General features: G+C 48.0%; 1 protein-coding gene across 1 annotated transcript in view; it reads right to left on the reverse strand.

The window, feature by feature from the left end:
- LOC133359927 (IgGFc-binding protein-like) overlaps nt 1-19,870 on the reverse strand; it is a 55,560-nt gene extending 35,690 nt beyond the window's left edge. Inside the window, exons 1-11 of the mRNA XM_061578488.1 lie at nt 19,835-19,870; nt 18,058-18,174; nt 9,170-9,420; nt 8,227-8,391; nt 6,666-6,810; nt 5,308-5,470; nt 4,285-4,420; nt 3,406-3,573; nt 2,427-2,467; nt 828-913; nt 419-692 (exon numbers count right to left, since the gene is read on the reverse strand). Coding sequence (XP_061434472.1) covers nt 419-692; nt 828-913; nt 2,427-2,467; nt 3,406-3,573; nt 4,285-4,420; nt 5,308-5,470; nt 6,666-6,810; nt 8,227-8,391; nt 9,170-9,420; nt 18,058-18,174; nt 19,835-19,843 — 1,555 coding nt within the window. The 5' untranslated portion in view covers nt 19,844-19,870. The remainder of the gene's footprint in view (nt 1-418; nt 693-827; nt 914-2,426; nt 2,468-3,405; nt 3,574-4,284; nt 4,421-5,307; nt 5,471-6,665; nt 6,811-8,226; nt 8,392-9,169; nt 9,421-18,057; nt 18,175-19,834) is intronic.
- Between the last annotated feature and the right edge of the window lie 1,350 nt (nt 19,871-21,220).

Raw genomic sequence — 21,220 nt, forward strand, 5'->3', positions numbered from 1 at the left:
AAGGTCTTGTTTTATGCACCGTTTATTGTCGGCATCTTTTTAGCACTGTGGATTGACAAGCCGTTGGGTGGCAATAGCATCTGTCGTAACTAAAATTTTCTTGTATTTTTAAGGATATCCGCCTCCCAATTGGCAGATGAGACTCCACACTTGTCGGCTATCATGGGTGATGCTTGATTCCTCTACTGGCTCTGTCCATCATTGCCGTATTGCCTTCTTCATTGACTCCAAGAATGCACTGCCTAATGACGGTTACCAGTGCCTCACTCTCCGGGGACCAGCAGGGATTGTATTCTAATATATATGTAACCCTACAGGATGTGCTTTTCAGCTGCAGTTTTGAGGAGGTTAACGCACTTCTCATAGCTTTCTTGGCCTGTGCTTAGCAACCGTGATAAAATAATATTAAGTTGCTCACCAAAGACCTTCTTGTGCAGCGTGAACACCCAGTCCTTGCGGCTTCGCGCGTTGCTCTTCGTGACGATGGAGCCGTTGACGACCATCATGGCGGCGCCCTCGTCCACAGTGATGTAGAGCGGGACCCCACCGCTGAACACGTAGGGCGGCGTGGTGAAGCGGACCGTTGTGCCGTTGGGCAGCGGCGTGACCGTGGTACCGTCCACGCGGTACACCTCACGGCCGCTGCGCAGCTCCCAGAAGCGGAAGTACTTTGAGATGGTGGGCAAGACAATCTGGGCATGGAGAGAGGGGAGCAAGCAAGGTGTCATCAATGTCAATGAGGTTTTGCATTCAGTGGGAGCTCAAATGCCTCGGCACATCACAGCACTTGCTCTGGTATGAAGTCTTGAGGCAAATGCTCTCCGCACCTGGTCACTGAAGGTGATTGTCCATTCGATGGGAAAGTCATTGGTGGTGATGCTGTCATAGGAGAAAGCAATGGGTCCGCCGGTGCCTAGAGTGGAAATGAGAGAGAACACAATCGGATATCTCTCCTGATGCAGTGGACTTTTCATTTACACATTGTAAGCCTCAGCAGTCGTCTTTGTCATTGAATATCCACCGCGGGCATGTGCAAGCACACATTCGGCCAACGTTGCAATCCCTCTGTCATATCTGGTGTGGAATACCCAGTTCCTACCTCACCATTCTTCATATAATTCAAAGTAAAGCAGTTAGGGTCATTGATGATCCATAATTCATTGAGTCACTCTGCTAATTTACTCAGCAGCAGTCAGTCGCCTCCTACCACAAGTACCATGGTTACTGTTCCCATGAACTTTACTCCTTGATTCCTCCATTCATGTTGAAGACTCGGTCTATCAGACTGACTTTCGTCTCACCTCTACTGGGTGCGGTGCTTCTGCATATGTAGTGACATATGACGTCACTACTGTGTTGGCTCTGTACGGGTACTGTAGGCGGGGTGTCACGGAGGTTGTGTCAGGCCGTGACACTCTGCGTGAACCCGACAGGACACGTGACTAGACAAAGGGGGGCCCCAGCGGGGAGCTTGGTGGTCACGTGGTAAGGGGCCCGGACCTTCCCGAAGGATCAGGAAGGGGGGCGTGGCCTAGGGCGGGGCCAGCCATGCCGCAGCAGTTATAAGCTGGGTGTGAAGAGAGCGGGGCTGTTTAAACCCCGGGATGAAGACGCCATCAGCAGTCCTTAAGTTTACCAGACTGACTTTCGTCTCACTTATACTGAGTGTGGCGCTTCGGCGTGTGTTCAACTACTATACTGCAGGTCACAACAGTTCTCACTGCTTCTTTCCTTGCACCGCTCCATCGTCTCATTTAACCTTGTGCAATGCAATAAATAGATTAATGATGTATTGCGTACACCGTTACCAGCACTATTAGTTGCTGGTGGCTTGGCATTTTGGACCTTTGGGCCTGCGCTTATCAACCATCATAAAAGAAAGACAGGAAGAGGACCAAGTTCACCGGCGCTCCTCCTTATTCTACTTTTGGTTCTCGAGTTAAAACGGGAATGATCAAAAGACATTTTTCGATACGGCAAGTCCTCGCGTAGTGTGTTCAAATGACACGTTTTCATTGGAACGTGGTTCTTCCATTTAGATACAATTTTCTCGCATTGCGACCTTAAAAAAACGGAAGCCACCTCTAAATCCTGCCTTCTGAAGATGGAAAACCGTCGACCAGCCACACCAAGCAGATGACGTTAGTGAGCCTTGTCCATTACCTCCCGTCTAGCGGCACATGTGAGAATGCTTTCCCGTAACTATTTCCATGTATTCGATTATTCAAGTAAGGGACCCAATTATTTTATCCTAATTAAGCTCTTTTTTTAAATAAATGTCCAGTAAGGGCGGGTCAGCAAGTTACAACATCAACAATGAATCGCATAAAGGAATTGATCATTGGTAGAGGAATCGATTAGTTAAACAATCGGTGGGCCCAGCTATAATGATGTGCATGCCGGGCTGAGCGATGTGATTGGCTCACCTTCAACGACGACGTTAACGCAGCGCAGCTCGGTCTCCTGGCTGCTCGCACACAGCACATATGAGTGAGTAACGCGCGTGGGTCAGTAACGCACGCTGGTGAGTAACGTGCGAGTGAGTAATGCGGCCGACACTACCACCTCAAACTTCTCTCCTCCTGCCATGACTTGCAATCCTGCTACAATAGCTCCACTATTAACTACCGCCATCAACTTTGTCTGAGGCGAGGTTATCTTAGGAACTCAGTGTCCAACCTCAGTGCTTAAAATGTCCCAACAGCTGCATAGCTCCAGCCAAAGTCCTAGCCAAGAAACCTGCACCCTCTGCAAATTCAAAGTCCCGCACATTCATGGTGTTAGTGAATACATAGACCAACGAGGAGTCCTACAGGTTAAAGGATTGCAACTCAAACAACAAACAGGCGCTATCCTATTTTGACAAATATCTGTTGCACCTGCATCACATCTCATCTCAACCATTCTAATGACCGGCTGCCTTCTAGCGAAGGGAACCCCCCAGTGGCAGTTGTCCCTTTGTGGCACGAGGTGCACGCAGCACCTCTCTGAAAATGGGCATTAGTCTGCAAGTAGGGGACGATGTTCCTCAGTCTTTTTTTATTCCCAATTAAATAATTTGTGAATAATTAATCAGCTTTTGCCAGTGAGAGCAGTACTCTTGACCTATCCATGAAGGATTTTTGGGTTAGATCACATACATATAAATATGTCGTTAAACCCGCATTTACATCTATGCTATCTAACCCAAAAAAACCTTTATTATGGATAATATTGGTCGCGAAAACCTACATGTTAAACTGACTCTTGGCCTGTTTTTTTTATAATGTCACGGGACCTATATCATTCATTGTGAAGCAGACGGCAACGTAACATTGATTAATACACCTGCAGTATTAACTCTCGTCTATTACACCTTCAATTGTGGTGTTTGCTACTGGTTACTAGGCACATGGCGCTACTGACGCGTTGCTGTCGGAGGCGTAGAAGCAGATCTGGTGGCTCTGCACGTCATCCCGTCCTGGGATCCAGCTCAGCATCGTGTGGAAGAGCTTCGGGTCTCCGGCGTCGGCCTCGACGGCGCTCTTCTGCACCCCAACGGGCGCGATGGTCCCCAGCCGCACGATCGTTACGCTGCGTGGCACACGGACGCACACAGACACCACACGCGGCATGCGCACACACACACATGGACACACACGACACACACACATGGACACACGCGGCACACATACAGCAGGTTAAGGTCAAGAGGTCGAGGTTAAGAGATTATTTTCAGGGCTGAAATTATCTCTGTATTTTCTGGAACATTGCTTAGGCTTCTTTGGGATTATTGACGTAAGGAAGTGCCACGAGAGTACACGGTGCACCTATCCATTATAATCCTATGTTTTTGTATCCTATGCTGTCCATACGGACGTCTGGTCAAAATAAGGGGAGATGGATGTACCGTGCTAAATGAGTTCACAGAACAGCAATCCGGACTGTTCTGGCTTAAATTAGTATTGCTTTCTTCCTCATACCAAATTTCTAAGCTGCTGCACAGTCCCTGGAGCCAGTTAAGTCATTAAATGGTGACGGGGAGAAGCGGTCGCACCCAATCTCCACGGTAAAATTATGTTTTGAGAAAATATTTCACAGCGTTAAGGTAATCACTGCACTATTTACAGGTATTTTCTGTGGAGATCTCCCACAGATGATGGCACACGGCTTGTGAGCTCATCCTTGTTGCACTCCCAGGACCTTCCGAACGGGCAGCCTTGAGGTCCACGGTGTGCACATTTTCAAGTTGAGGTTTGCATCCATGAGACGGGGATGTTATGGGACTCGGCAAGTCGCACTCACCCTGGGGCCGCATCGCCGGGCAGGGCGATGTCGACTTTGAGCTCGAACAGGAGCCCCTGCGTCGTATGGAACGTTTCACCGTCGCGAGGCGTCGCTCCCGCGAAATACGGACTCGCGCACGAACTTGCCGTCTCCACTGTCACGGTCAAAACAACGACGACCGCAAACATTTGGATGTGGTTGTGTTGTGCGGCTGTCCGGTCTGTTATCGGGTTGTGCCGCATGTTATTCGGCATGATGTATATTTGACACGTAGTACTAGTCGTAGGCTTTTATCCTTAACAGAAGTTTTTTTTGGGTTGGATCGCGTAAGTATAAATTTGTCGTTAAACCTGCCACCACCGGACACAGCCAATTAGTAAGATTTGTCACGTTAACAAAACATGCCAGTTAGTTACTACTTCAGCACATGTTGGAGATTAAACCCACAACATTTACAATTCAAGTACAACGTTTCATCGGTGATTACAACCAGCGTCATGAGGCGGTCGCCATAATTGTGAAGAAGTCTCCCTGTTTGGGTCTTAAATAGATTGAGCCCATCAGGTGCGAAGACCAGAGGAGGGGTTAGTCACATAAGGTACAATGGATCATGTTAATCTGAGAATATGCAGCACCTATTATTTCGTATGTTGAAGTATGTATGTTGATTAACTGTTAATAACCCAACCACTAATAGATACTGCGTATTCTGCATGCTATTTATGGTTAATACACCCACAGTATTAACCAGGGTGGCCTCTGGACTCGTGCTGTGATCCTCTGCAACAGGTGAAAAACGTGTTACCACTTGACCATGTCACCGCCCTGTGTATAGTTACATAAGCGATGGATTTCGGATTTCAAACTTCCGAGTTTCGCATATTTATTTACATTATGTAAAAATATTGACCTGTCTTCGTGCTACTGATATCACCCGATGTGCAGTGTTACCACTGGGTGGGGAAATCACGGAAGTGTAAGGGCGATGCCACGCCGCCGAGTGTGACTTCGCGCGCTTAATGGGCATGCTGCGACTCTCACTCTCCAAGAGGACCTGCAGCGGGATACTGGAGAGCGGGCTGCTGGGGGAGTATGAGGCGGAGCCCATGGTGATGCTGTTGCGTGGGAAGTCCTCGATCATCAGCGCCAGGGCCCAGAGGCCGGAGGCGGTCACGGGCACTGTGAATGTGATGCTGCACGCGTCCTGCCACACGCAGCAGCAACAAGCACGATGTGAAGCGCATTCACTTGCTTGCGAAGGCAGTTGAGCAGACATCCCCTAATATAAGACCACAGAGCTTGGGAAAGTGTAACGATTGTATTTACCTTCCGGTCTGCCTCTGCTTTCCTGCGCCTCTGAATCTCTTTCGTTTAGAAGAGTGAATGAAAACTCTTATTAAAAAATATTAATTTATAGCCAAATTAAGGGGAAAAAACATGTAATGATGTGTTTTATACAATCCTTGGTCACCGGGCTGAGAATAAACTCTCCAAACTCGTTTAGTTATGGATGGTTGAAACCCGCATTCAAACCCAGGTTTTCTTTCTGTCATTTCCCCCAAAAATTGTATCCCAAATTTTGCTCAAGCTGTCAGGTCATGAGACGAACAATCCATTTGGATCGCTCGCACAGAGAACATTGCGGCACTTCCATCTTGGAGACCGGCCCACAGTGACGAAGAGAGGAGAGGAAAGGGCGGCAGATAGAGAAGTGCAAGGAGTGGGAGGGAGGTGGAAGGGTCGACCAAATGAGTTCAACCTCAGAGGAGAAACGGTGCGAGAAGACCAGAGTGGAAGGGGGATTGGGAGGAGAGGAAAATGGTAGAAGCACTTGAAAGCCCGTTGAATCATATTAGGTCTGTGGGTATTAACGTGAGTCTATGAGTCTCTGGAGTCCATGAATTGCAAACACTCTTGTGGATCTCTGTGTAAGTCACTGGTCACCAGGCTGAGACCATTGACTCCACTACACTTTAGAACTTGGTCAAAATCATGCGTGACTGAAACCCAACAACGCGGCGTTGACACATTAGTGCTCTGATCTCAAAGCCACTCGGCCACCTACTGTCATGTGTACCTGATTTTCAGTACAGATGAACCGTGCCACTGACTTTACACACAATGAACTAATCGAGACACAGATGACACATTGGTGACACTGTGTCCTCAGTGTACTGACTGAAGTCACGTAAACGAATGCGTCATTAGCCCCGCCCCTTGGCCTGCTTGACTCTGAGCCAGATTCAGACATCTTGTGAGGCCAGCGTATCACAATTTGGTTCTGGCTCAACTCTGCAAGTAGCCAGTGGAAACACCACCCGTACCGTACGGGGGACCCACGCTGGCACGGCTCGGATGTGCCAGTGCAAATGGGGAGTAATGGATGTGAGAGAACGCACCCCATCAAAGGTCCCGAAGGGAGCGACTCCGCAGATACTTCCACACTCGTCGGAGGTGTTCATGGTGGCGTAGCGACACTTCACCACGTCGCCATCAGCGTCCAACACCGGGATGTTCCACACCTTGGTGCACCCCACTTTGAGCCTTGCGGACATTTTGTGACAACCACCGATATATTTTTCTTTTATTTTCGACATCCTCACATCATACATTGCAACATCCTGACGTTTTGGACGAATTACAAGGAGCATTGACGGTATCAGGCAAGCACACCGGGTAGGCACACCAGGTCGGGGGAGGGGAGGAAGGGATTTTCTTTTGGGGGGGAGCGGGTGAAGGGGCGATTGACCAGGTCATTGCCGTTCTGGGCTCTGGTATTTAATGCTGTTCTAAGGTTTAAGAATGGGCCCCATGTACGTGTGTATTCTAATTTATTGTCTCTGAGCTTATAGCTTACATTCTCCAGTGCTGAGATTGGGCCGAATGAATTCAGCTATTGAGTATGGGAGGGGGGTACACCCTCCGATATTTACAGGTCCCATGCACGCTTCAGCTTAAATCGCCTTATAGCACATCTCGTCCATTCCAATGCCCTGCATTATAGTCAAGGGAACCTAGACTTGAAGCTTTCGTGACTGCAAGGAATCATATTCTTAGGTGTTTTCGGTAAAGTCACGTAGGTAAAACATCCAAATTAATTTTGATGTTTTACCTACGTGACTTTACCGAAAACACCTAAGAATATCAAGGGAACCTCACCCCCCCCCCCCCCCCCCCCCACGTGGCAGCTGTCCCAGTGCGGCACAAGGTGTACGCAGCACCGGCCTATAAATGGATATTTGTCTGGCAGTAGGGGGGAAATGTTTCCTGCTCTATCCTACTCAGAGGAGAGCTCCCAGTAGAAGCTGTCTCTGTGCAGCACATCAGCCTTTAAGTCGGCATTGGTCTACCGCAAGGTGGAGCTATTGCTGTATACATTTAACCCCAATTAGCTTGTTTGCTTTCAAAAAAAGTTTTGGACCGTGACAAATAAGGTCACAGGGGACCTTAAACATCCACTACAAAGCTTTCATAAGTGGCATATTTAGGGTTCGCCAAGAGTATTAACCGGGGCAGCTGCTGGGCTTGAACCGTTAAGCTCTGCAACAAAAGCATTACGGCTTGGCCATGTCCCTTTATAATTCTTCCACAGCAGTGCACTCAATATAATATGGGGCACCGCGGTGGCTAGGAGATGTTAACTGCCTTGACTGGTATGCAGGAAGTCGTGGGTGCAATCCAGACCCTCAAGTCTGCTGTATATTCGGAGTTTGTATGTCTCTCCGTGGTCGCGTGGATTTTTCTCCGTGTCCTCCCGGTTTGCCCCTCCACATTTAGAAATATGCATTTAGAGTATATGCTATGAATTTCCACATGATGATAAGCCACTAAGTTGGGCTATCAGAGCTACATAGCTCAGTGGGCCTTACCTGGTAAAATAAAAAATAGTTTAGATCATAGTATTAGTTTATAATATAAAGCCTGTGACAGTCTTCTAAATCGCTTGGCCTTGCTTCTTACTTGATGAGCGGCTTCGAGGTGGTCATGGGGGAGATGTTGGGGCTGCTGGTGTCACTCCGGGTACCCGGGTTGATTACGGCGATCATGGACCACGAGCTGCCTCCAGAGATGTGGGTGCCTTGAGAAGTGGCGATGTTCACAGGCACCCAGCAACAGCTCGTGAAGCTGTAGACGGACACGTGTGCCACAACCATCAGTGGCAGGAATATAATATTGTAGTCATTACCCTAAATAGTCGATTTCTTCAATATTGCTATCATTCTTGATTTGAAGCTTTCGTGACTGCAGAAATCCATCCTCTTTGGTTCATTCGGTAAAGTCACGTAGGTAGAAAAAATAATCGATCACAATGTTTTGATCGCAACACAAGCAATCGTCATCAGGTGGGACAACTACAGCAAGAAAAAAACTGCTGAAGTAGGCGAGAGATCTGCCGTGGCACGAGGTTATATAGGCCTTGGCAGTAGGGGGGGAGAGAGAAGGGGGGGGGAAGGAGGCGGGGCAGAAAGTGGACCCCGCCTCCTCCCCCCCTTCTCTCTCCCCCCCCTACTGCCGAGGCCTCTATAACCTCGTGCCATGGCAGATCTCTCGCCTACTTCAGCAGTTTTTTTCTTGCTGTGGTTGTCCCACCTGATGATGATTGCTTGTGTTGCGATCCAAACGTCGTGATCTATTATTTGTTATACCTACATGACTTTACCGAAAGAACCAAAGAGTATTGCTATCATTGTTAACATCGCATCATTGGTATGAGTTTCGACTATCAGGGCCGTAGATAAATTTGTCAAGGCGCCATCTCTTAAGCCACCAGTCGGTACTGCCCGACTTGATCGAAAATATTTGGCCACCAATTCTTCCGACACCCCTCCGAGGACCCCCCCTATCCTGCCCCCTCCCTCCCCCGCTATGGGACTGGCAGCTACCGCTGCTACTTGCTCCTCACCTGATGACGCTCTGCTGGGTGGTGGGGATTGCCAAGTCGAAATTAGCAGTGCCCACCATCCAGTCCGAGTAGATGTTCTGCTCGATGCACGTGATGGCCATGGATTTGGTGTCGCTGCAGCCTTGGATGCATGTCCATTGGTCTCCCGCCCAATAGAGCGTCCCATTCACAATGTCTTCATCGGTGCAGTACCTCCCTTGAGCGGATGCCACTGACGTGCGGCGCCAAGCCACCATGTAGCTGAATTTCATCTGCAAAGAGTCAAAAGTGGGGAGGAAGGGGGGGTCGGCATTCGGTAACCTTTAAGTGTGCCACATTTCTGGGAGGCTCGACGTTCACGGTTTCTCCATCTCTTGTGCAGCACATTTTGGATATTTCAATGACAGAGCCGATGAGTTTCTTCACTGTGCGCAAATACTGCGAAGAGGTAGTGGATGAGACCAACGGGCCTCGTGAGTAGATCATGAAGCAACCATGCATCTGGGCAACCGCAAGACATAGGGTAGGGTGTTGGTTGTCCTGACGTACCACCCTTCAACCTGGCCATCAGAAAGGTCATCCTGAACAACTATAAGATCGTAAGGAGCGACAGGTCCTGGCAGTATTGTTAAGGAACCACATCTATGGGGCATTCTGCAGAAACGCAAACCTCTGCAATCTGCTCGTACAAATCTGCATGCGAAACACGAGCAATAATAGCATATCGGGCACTTTCCCATGCCATCGGAGAAGATGCGACACGTGTGTCTTCACATCAACCGATACACGGATTAAACACCAAGAGCACCATTTGGGTTAGGCCATAGGTTTGCGTGCACCTCCACCCATATGGTGTATTGGATCGCGTGCACACGCAATGAACCCCACTACGTTGGAGAAGTGACGACATCACATCTATCCCTCTATTTAAGAACGAAACAAGAGGATTCCTCCACAAATTTGGCTGTCGCCTGATGAAGCTAGTTGTAATTACTGGCGAAACGTTGTACTCAGATTGTAAATGTGGATTTACTCTCACAACACACCATGTGCTGTACTAGTAACGAATTGGAATGTTCTGTTTACATCACAAACCTTACTAATTGCCTGTGTTAGGTGGTGGCGGGTTCAAATACATTTATATTTACGCGATCTCACCAAAAAAAACGCTATTATGCAGACACAATAGTTTACAAAAAAGAAATACCTTGTTAGATTTTCATCATGCACTTATTTTTCTAATCCGGATGGGGTTTATTCATTATTTACAGATTTATATACATAGGACAGGGCTTAATTTTATCTGCAACTGGTCTTAATGCTGAGCCCGGAACTATACAGGCAGACTTCGATTAACATTCAAGATGCATTCCTGGAGAAGTGAGTGCTAATTGAATAGGCGCTAAAAGAGGGTCATTATACCATTGTGAATATGGGGGTGCGTTCGCGACAAGGTTATTTCGTAATTTATTATAACTACATATCGAAGGTTGTAGATTTCTTTGGAATCAGCCTATTCCCGTTTAATCGATACCACAAACGCTCACTAGATATCAATTCTCGCTAGTCCTGTATGCGGGTTGATGCCACACACTTCATGGTCATCCCCCCCCCCCCTCCAAATACAAAAGTCTATTTGTATATTTTTCCATTGTGTACAGTATGGGAGCTACCCACATGCCAAATCTCAAGTTTGTAGCATGTTGAGAAGTATGCTAAACATTTCGAAGAGACACACATATCCACAACTTTCACTTTTATATATATAGAGAAGTGTGATGCGACAAGTGATGCATATTCATGTGATGTGTGCTCATGCATATTCATGTACATGGCGGATAAGGACAAGCACTGGGGCGTGAGGGGGCATCACTTCCTGCATGGACCAAGAGCAATGGCGTCACTTAAGCTTTTTGTGTGTAAACTAAATACCTGTCAACCCCTTATCAGTGCCGACCTTATTACAAACCAATTCAGACCTTATTGGTTACATCATGCCTCTAATAAATCTCAAGGTTCATCTATAAAGTCCCATCACAAGGGAGAAATACAAAGACATTTTTTCCCCGTATTGAAACGGCCGTACGGCGTATGTACCTGAAAACTATATTTCCTTGTGCAAGAATACGGATAAACCGTATAGGTTGACAGGTATGAAAGAAAGGAAGGACCGTACTCAGAACCCCTTTATTAGAGTCTGTAAAGTTACCAGACAGACTCAATGTGTTTTACGTTACACAAGGCATAGCGTCACAGGGGTGGCTGAGAATCTTGCGTCGCTCTCATTGGATGACTGAATGATGGGGGCGGGGTACGTTTCCTCGGGGTGGGCTTTCTGCGTGTTCTCACTCGCTCTCACGAATCGGCGTTCTCTGGGGTCACGCTAAGCGAGGTCTGCCTGTATTCCATGATACATTAAGCCATGTAGCAGGTAATGAGCAGTGATTGAACATGTTCCTCTTTAGGCACATTGAGGTTCAGGTATTGCACAATTTGTAGTAGGCTGTGCTGTAATTGTCGCATAAGGGCATGGCCCTGAAACCACAAACCCGTGCCAGCACAACCGCTCCAGCAAGTCTGGAGCGGTTGTTGTTTTCATGTAAAGAGTTAATGTCGAAAGTGTGACTTTCACCCTGGCGTTAGTGTATGCAAACACACGAGTGGCTTCACGTGAGTCTGTGGTTTGGGGTGTTACCACAAAACAGAAGTGGCTATCTTTGCAGTGAATTGTGAAGTGAAAAAGGTAAAGGTGCAGCCCTGCAATTGCTTGGTCAAGCCGCTGCTGGCGAAAGGGTCTCCACTGGAGGGAGCTCTAGAGAGCCCATTTGGACTGTAAATATTTGCCCTACATTTCCCCAAGCTATCTATACATCTTTGAAGAGTTGGGAGTACCCACATTTTACCCGACTATACACAAGCTACCTATCAACTGTGGTGTACCCATATATACAACTGAGTGTACAGAGGTGGGGGAGGGGAATTTAAAGGCCTGGTCTATTGTTTCAATATCCATGCCTGGAGATCAAACCGATGGTCACTGGCATGCAAGTCCAGTGTGCTCACCATTGCACCATGGCAGCGGGAAGTTGTGAATATTGTTTATAATTACTGTGTTAATCTGTCTCCTCTGAATGTCATGACGATGTTTATCTTTTGCCCTGCACACTATAATATACATTTGAGTAAACCAATAAAATTAGTTGGTCCGTGGCTGTATCCGTTGTACTGAAGGTATTGCTGCTGCCTGTTGCACGTATTTGAATCAACGCATTCATTAATTTAAATCAGCAGGGAAGTTCAACCTATGTCGGACTCACCCCTTCCTCTTTAGGATGCAACCTTTCCTTTTTAGGATCCACCATTCCTTTTTAGAACCCACCGCTTCCTCTTTAGGGGCATATTCATGTGAGGTGTGCTAATGCATATTCATGTACATGGCGTATACGTGATTGAACATGTTCCTCTTTAGGCACGTTGAGGTTCAGGTATCGCACAATTTGTAGTAGGCTGTGCTGTAATTGTTGCATAAGGTCATGCCCTTGAAACCACAAACCCGTGCTATCGCCAGCAAGTCTGGAGCGGTTGTGGTTTTCATGTAAAGAGTTAATGTCGAAAGTGTGACTTTCACCCTGGCGTTAGTGTATGCAAACACACGAGTGGCTTCACGTGAGTCTGTGGTTTGGGGTGTTACCACAAAACAGAAGTGGCTATCTTTGCAGTGAATTGTGAAGTGAGAAAGGTAAAGGTGCAGCCCTGCAATTGCTTGGTCAAGCCGCTGCTGGCGAAAGGGTCTCCACTGGAGGGAGCTCTAGAGAGCCCATTTGCACTGTAAATATTTGCCCTACATTTCCCCACAAGCTATCCATACATCTGTAGAGGTGTTACGGATGGCAAACAAACACACTGGGCGTGGTTATGCCCGTACGCAAGGAGATGCTTACATCCACGTTCGCACCGTTTAGCCTGGGGGGCTAACACGGAGCTGGGATCCCCCACGGCCCCACCCCTCAGAGGGGGAATTGCTATATAAGGCGGTGAGCCGAAAGGCTCGGGGTTAAGTGTTCAGCTTAAACCAGTGAAGCAAGAAGACCAGCTAGATATGCCCTGGGACTCCCCTGGATCGCTGTCCTTCTCAGGACCGACCAGGGCAAGCCAATGGCGTGGCCCCTAGAGTCCAGAGCCGATGTTCTTCTAAGAGCCGGTCTGATGACTCAGGGTGCCGTGATCCCAGCTTAACCAGAGCTGGGTCAGCTAGCCTCCCCTCGCCCTGTAGTGGAGGACCTGGGAGTAGGCTAGCCGGGGGAGAGATAGAGGGATCTCCCTGTTAGACGGGTGAAGGGGCCGATACCCCTTCGAGAGTCGTATATCTCGGCCTGTAATACAACTGTGTTAGTAAATAAGTGTGCCTCCGTCTACGTCGTCCAAGTCTCCTTGAACCATACTACACATCTTTGAAGAGTTGGGAGTACCCACATTTTACCCGACTATACACAAGCTACCCATCAACTGTGGTGTAACCATATATACAACTGAGTGTACAGAGGTGGGGGAGGGGAATTTAAAAACCTGGTCTATTGTTTCAATATCCATGCCTGGAGATCAAACCGATGGTCACTGGTATACAAGTCCAGTGTGCTCACCATTGCACCATGGCAGCGGGAAGTTGTGAATATTGTTTATAATTACTGTGTTAATCTGTCTCCTCTGAATTAAATGTTTATCTTTGCCCTGCACAGTATGATAATAAACATATTTGAATAAACCAATAGAATTAGTTGGTCCGTGGCTGTATCCGTTGTACTATAGGTATTGCTGCTTCCTGTATTTGATTCAACGCATTCATTATATTAAATCAGCAGGGAAGTTCAATTATGTTGGGCTCACCCTTTCCTCTTTAGGATGCAACCTTTCCTCTTTAGGATCCACCCTTCCTTTTTAGAACCCACTGCTTCCTCTTTAGGGGCCGTCCATAAATGACGTCACGCGATTTTGGACGATTTTTTACCCCCCTCAAATATGACGTCACAGCTCTGCCCCCCCCCAAATAAAACATGCTTCAAATCGCTTTAAACTATTGTCATAGTGCGTATTTAATGTGGCCCTGCACTCTAATGTTGTAGGAGAAAACATTTATACAGGTAGGAGCAATATGTTCCACACTGTCCACCAGGGATTTTTTGTCTGTCTGACTGTCGTGCTTAAATAATATAAACAGCTCTTTGATTGGTGGAGACCTACTGCCGGGTACGGAAAGAGGAGGTGCCTGAGGGAGGAGGGTCAGGGGAGGGGCCCAAGGAAGGGGGGAGTCAGGAGAGGGGCCTGAGGGGGGGGGGAGTCAGAGGGAGGGGGGTCAGGGGAGGGGCCTAAGGATATGGGGGGGTCAGGGGAGGGGCCTAAAGGAAGGGGGGTCAGGGGAGGGGCCTAGGGATATGGGGGGGTGGCCAGGGGAGGAGCCTAAGGGAGAAGGGTCAGCGGAGGTGCCTAAGGGAGGAGGGGTCAGGGGAGGGGCCTATGGGAGAGGGGGTAAGGGGAGGGGCCTAAGCAAGGGGGAGGGGCCGATAGGAACAACAGTTCCACACTGCCCACCAGGGATTATACAGGTAGGAACAATATGTTCCACACTGCCCACCAGGGATTGTTTGTCTGTCTGTCGTGCATGGCCCCGCCCCACCGGAGCCCTCCCAATGGTTCGGGGGCGCCGATCAATGGGAGCGGTGGGTTGGGGTTGGTAGAGGGGTGGGTTAGTGGTGGGGGGGAGCACCGCCGCGACTCGGGCCAATGAGGAGACGGGCGATGTTTCATTCATAAAATGGAAACTGGGGGAGGGTGGCTCCATTCATAAAATGGAAGCCTTAAAAATAAAAAAACTGATCTTTTTGCCTCGTGTTTCTTTCAACATTCCCAGCCTTAAGGTGATTCAGTTGGGGGTGGGAGGGGTGGGGCTGGGTGGAGAGGGGAGGGTGGGGAGGGGCTGGGTGGGGCTGGGTGGGGCTGGGTGGGGAGGGGAGGGTGGGGAAGGTGGGGAGGGGCTGGGTGGGGAGGGTGGGGAGAGGCTGGGTGCTGAGGGTGGGGCTGGGTGGGGGGTGGGGCTAGTCACCCCGTGGTGCCCTTATAAAACTCAACGTTTAACCTACACACTACACTATACACGACACACTACACTTATACAGGTAGGAACAACAGCTTTCACACTGCCCATCAGGGATTATTTGTCTGTCGTGCATATGGGGAGGGGAGGGTGAGGGGTGAGGCTGGGTGGAGAGAGGAGGGTGGGGAGGGGCTGGGTGGGGAGAGGAGGGTGGGGAGGGGTTGGGTGGGGAGGGTGGGGGGTGAGAGGGGTGGGGCTGGGTGGGGGGTGGGGCTGGTCACCCCGTGGTGCCCTTATAAAACTCAACGTTTAACTTACACACTACAGTGACTACACTATACACGACACGATACATTACACTTATACAGGTTGGAACAACAGCTTTCACACTGCCCATCAGGGATTATTTGTCTGTCTGTCGTGCACGAATGCGCTGTCCAACCAAGTTCCTACCTGCCCACTCCGAAGGAACGTGTTTTTAGATGGCAAATAGAAAGAGGAGAGACTTTACACAGGAAAATGAGTACGAGACACGGATTCCACCAGAGGCGATGTAGTCCATTTGGCCAGAGCAGAAATTTATTTCCTGCCTACGGTAGCACAACCTTTAATCATTCCAATGCATTTTAACCGGCAAATGTGGATGTTTCGATAACCCCCACTCATTTCAAGCGGTTATCACATACCTTGCTGTTAGTGGCCTCCTACATAAATTGTAACCACGTAACGTTATGCCACCTCAGCGTGGTCGTATGTATGTAAATGGATTTGCGTAAGTGGACCCGTCAGCCCGAATGGCCACAGAGCCACGTGACAAGCCCCCTCCTCCGTATGCATTAATTTAATCTTGTGCATCGTTGCAGCTCTAGCTGCGTTAGAGTCACGTGTGAAAAAGCACTGGCGGTAGCGACAAGTAGTGAAATGTTAGCTCTCGACTTGTGGACTACAAAGAAGTACTTCGCCAAATAGCACGATTATTCATAGCCCATTGCCTATCCACTGCTAGATGAAGGCCTCCCCACCCCGTTGCAATGTCACACTCATTGCACTCACACACCAAAGCGTTCGCCACGAATGATTCGCAACACCTCGCTGATCTTGTCAAAGGGGCGTTAAGGGGTCGTCCATAAATTACGTCACGCGATTTTTGACGATTTTTGACCCCCCCCCCCTCGTCACACGGCGTCACAAATGTCTGACCCCCCCCCCCCTAGGTGCGTGACGTCATTTATGGACGGCCCCTTACGTCGCGTGAAGTGTGAATGTGTCTACGTAATTAGACCGCCTTTGCCAGTACCAAAATATAATAGGGGTTTTCCCTTTTTTCTGGCAACAAAACTGAAACCCTTTTACAAGGAATCGTGTCTGTCTGCATTAACCACAAAACTTGTGGTCAAAATGCAAAAAACACTCTGAAAATGCACATATTATCAGAGTGTGTTTTTGTTTGCATTTTGACCACAAGTATTATAGTTAATGCACACATGATTCCTTGTAAAAAGGTTTCAGTTTTGTTGCCAGAAAAAAGGGGGAAACCCTATTATTAGATCTGGTCATCTGTGTTTACGGTTCAACAAAGAACATAGGAGGCGTTGTTAAACGCGTAAGTAAGAAGGAATGTGTGTATATTTGCCGAACCAAATAGTTCCGCGTTTCGCGAGTCGGATGGTTTTAAAAATAATAAGTAATATTAAAAATAAACTTGTTTTAAAAACACGCTTTAATGAGCGTACCCTACTAGTAATGGAAGAACTCCACGATTCCAGGAAGTGGCCCCGAAGCTTGCCATAACGTAAGGTGCCGTGGTGATTTACAGCCAACATCAGTTGAGCGTGGACAATTAGACCCAAGCCGAAACATAACATATAAAAAATGTTTAAAAAAATTGAATATAGTATTGTCATCAGTATGACATAAGCATACCAAGTTTTCAGTCGATACCACATTGGGAAGTGGGTTAAAATTGAGTTACAAGATTTGAGGATACGACAACAACAACAGACAGAGTGAGTTAAATAAAAGCGTGTAAAAATAATAAAAATCTTGCAGAAGCTCGTTCGTAAGTGTGGATGTTAGTAAGTCGGGGAGGGTCGTAAGTTGGGGACTGCCTGCACTTCACCACGTTGCTCTGTGTGGATTGATAAAGGGCAGAACCAGTTCAGATATCATAACCCGCCACTGATGTTAGGCGTGGCAGTGAATCGAACTAGGGTCATCAGGCACGCAGGGGGCACTAATCACTGCGCTGCCACTCCACTATTGATCATGGGAGGAGAGCGGTGGAATATGGATGCCTTCATCCAGCAGTAGATTGACCATGTATTGATCTAGCAGATTGATCCCCCGTATAACCTTAAATACTGTTGGAGCAAGTGCTGTTAGCGAGCACCTATAAAGGCCGGCACGGCACACGAGGGGGTGGGTGGCCAGCATCACGCCCGACCGCCTTTGTACTCATTTGAGGCTGAGTTGACCGAGGGGAGGCCCAGGACCGGTTCAGATAATCGTCACCGGTGTTGGCCGGGAATCGAACCCGGGTTGTCAGGTTCGTAGCGCAGCGCGCTAACTGCTACACACGCAAACACCCACAGGCACATATCCACACGCACACCCGCACACCCGCACACCCACAGGCACACACATACACGCACACACCCACACGCACACACACACCCACAGGCACACACGCACACACACAAACACCCACACGTACCCACACACATACACACCCACGCACACATACACCCACACGCACACACACCCACACACACACACATACACACCCCCACATCCACACCCACACACACACCACCACACACACCTGGTTGCCGTCTTGAGGAATCCAGGAGATGGTTCCCCCGCGGAAATGGGAGCCACTCGTCGTGCCGAGGGCCAGGACAAGTACAACCAGAGCCAGACACAGCCTCATGGTGGACTCCTGCAAGGGGGCGGTGTGGACAATCAACACGGGGTGGACAATCAACATGGGGTGGACAATTAAAACGGGGTGGACAATCAACACGGGTAGACAACCACCACAAGGTGGACAATCACGGGGTAGACAGTGGACGTGGACATGGAGTGGACAATCAACACGTTGGTGGACAATCAACACGGGGTGGACAATCAACAATATGAGATGTGAAGTTGAGATGAGAATCGAGCCAGATGCTAAGGTATTCGAATGAGGAAACACTTTCAGTTGTGGCAGACTTGGTGCTCATAAAAGTAACGCGTCGATTTACGTTTATATATGTGTATGTATATATGCTGTATGCATGTGCATAACGGGCATACATACGTGTACATATAACTTTATGTGTATTATATTTGCATGTGTGTATGTATTGGTATCTGAGTATGTGTATATATGCGTACTATGTGTCTATGTTTTTTTTTACCAGGTAAGGCCCAACTGAACTCTATAGCTTTTTTTCGGAAGCGACCTGGCCACAGGCGATAGCTCAACGAAGTGGCTTATCATCATGTGGAAATGTATAGCAGCTAAATACTTTGAAGGCACGTTGATTCTAAATGAGGAAAACATGCAAACTCCAGATATACAGCAGGCATAAAGGTCGGGATGAAACTCATGACCCCCTGTACACCAGGCGAGGTAGTTAACATTTCCAGCCACCTTGCTGGTGATGAGAGAGATACGCAAACTCCAAATATGCAGCAGGCTTCAGGGTCGGGATCGAACCCACGACCTCCTACATACCAGGCGAAGTACTTAACATCTCGCCACCATAGCGTGTATGCATGGGTGTGCGTGTATAACTGGCTGTGCATATAACTTAATATGTGTATATAAAGAATAGCCAAAACCTTCTTGGTTATTTCGGTAAAGTCACGTAGAAAGAGAATAATAAAATAATCAAAATAAAACATTATAAAATACGTCTCAGCCGTCCTCAGGTGACCTCAGGTGACCTGAGGACGGCTGCTTGCGTTGTGGCCGAAACGTCGTGAGAATTGTATTTTATTATGTTTTATTTTTATTATTTTATTACTTCCTTTCTACGTGACTTTACCGAAAGAACCAAGAAGATGAATCCCTGCAGTCACGAAAGCTTTAAATCGAAAAATAGCCAAAACGTCAGGACACAGGGTTATGACTGCAGGAAGTCATATTCTTTGGGTCTTTCGGTAAAGTCACGTAGATAGAAACAATAATAACACCTATTGCAGGGTCATTGCATTGACTTTCACACATCTTAACCTGACTTACATAACGATAATGAATGCACGCATGCATGCTTTCTCTTTTGACGTGAACGTTCGGACTTTTTAAAGCTAACACGTGTAATCTTGGAACATCGTCGATTCTGTTTATTCCCCATTCAGGATGCTTCGTCCAATTTTGTAACCGATAGACTTGAAATTACACCCCCCCCCCCCCCCCACAGAAAGAAGTATAGAAAATTATAATAGATAAAATATTCACTTAAAGAGTAAACAAATCGAATGTTTCAATACCAGTGTTTAAGTGAAATACGCCTATTTGTCCTGACTTTTGGACTACCATGTATAATAACAATAACCCTATGCGTCCTTAAATTTGGACCACCATGTATAACGATGCGTGCGATACCAACCTTATACATATTGAGAGTTGGGTCGACCACGTGCCACCCTCGCCTCCCTCTCCTCAACTCAATCCCGTGCCTCATATTTATACCAAGAGGCTCAGCACCCTCATCGACATCATCGTTGCAGCCGCGTGTGGGTGGCAAGGTCAATCGTTCAACGTTTACAGCACCATGTCTTTGCACTTACAATAAATCAATAAATGTGAATGAGCGATAGCTTAGAATTTTTTGAGGAAACAAATAAAATGTGATTATGTGTGTGGGGGGGGGGGGGTGTCAAGGGAAGTGTGTTGAAAAATTAAATAATTCACCTTGTTTGAAGAGCAACACGTCTTTCCCTGAATTGTTTAAATAAATATACTAGATTTCTTCGTCATTATGGGTTGGGTTGGTTGGGTGCAGTTATTAGGAAGAGGAAGAGCGAAGTTAGATCGACGGGGTTGGTGTGTGTGTGTACTGTTGTGGATATAGCGTCTCCCCTAGGTCGACTCAGCCTCAAATGAGTACCTGGTGCGGTGTGTAAACATCGTTACTAGGGAGACAAAGGTGGCCGGACGCGGTGCTGGCCACCCACCCCCTCATGTGCCGTGCCGGCCTTCATAGGTGCTCGCTAACAGCACTTGCCCCAACAGTCCGTTAAGGCTATACGTGGGATCTTTGTCTTTGTTGTCTTTGGATATAGGGTTGTTATACAGGTGGGAGTAGGCCAGGCAGTCGGGAAGATGGCGGGTTAGGATGAAGCCAAAAATGCAAGGTCAAGATGTTTCACATTTTCACACAGTCACAAAAGGGGCAATTATCGCTCACAAAAGACCAATTCATTGCAGGCTATTAAACAGAGACATCAAGTGCCCCCTCGGTCGTCCTGATTTGAACCCAGGCTCTTCATGCCTGCATCCGCACACTCAAGCGCCCAGGTCCACAAGTCCATCATGCAAATGATGGGACTTTAGAGGAGCTTAATTGGTTGGGGCGCACCCTGGAACGAGCACGCCATGCCATGGCCGTCGGCCGCGGAGCGCACACACCCATACACACACGCTGTTAACAGGATAACACAGATCCGCGACAGAAGGAATTATAAATTATGTCAACGCTTTAGGCCCATATATGGAGTAACAGAGCGTGGCTTTGCCTATACAGTCATACCTCGGTATACGACCGCTTTGGAATACGTCGAATTTGGTATACGTCGCCTTTTGACGAAAAAAAATGTCTTGGGATACGATGTCTTGCTTGGGATACGATGCGCTTGCTAGAACTTGTATGGGTCGAGATGAGTCACCGCGTACCCGCGTCTCCCCCGTTCACGATTCCTCCCCTTCCTCACCACCATCCTCGTAGGCTAACAACTCCTCTCAGCAAGGTAAAGTGACGTTACATTTATTTTTA

Source organism: Lethenteron reissneri, chromosome 66 (assembly GCF_015708825.2).
Source record: "Lethenteron reissneri isolate LAM-NWPU_2019-01 chromosome 66, ASM1570882v1, whole genome shotgun sequence".
In the NCBI taxonomy this organism is placed as follows: Eukaryota; Metazoa; Chordata; class Hyperoartia; order Petromyzontiformes; family Petromyzontidae; genus Lethenteron; species Lethenteron reissneri.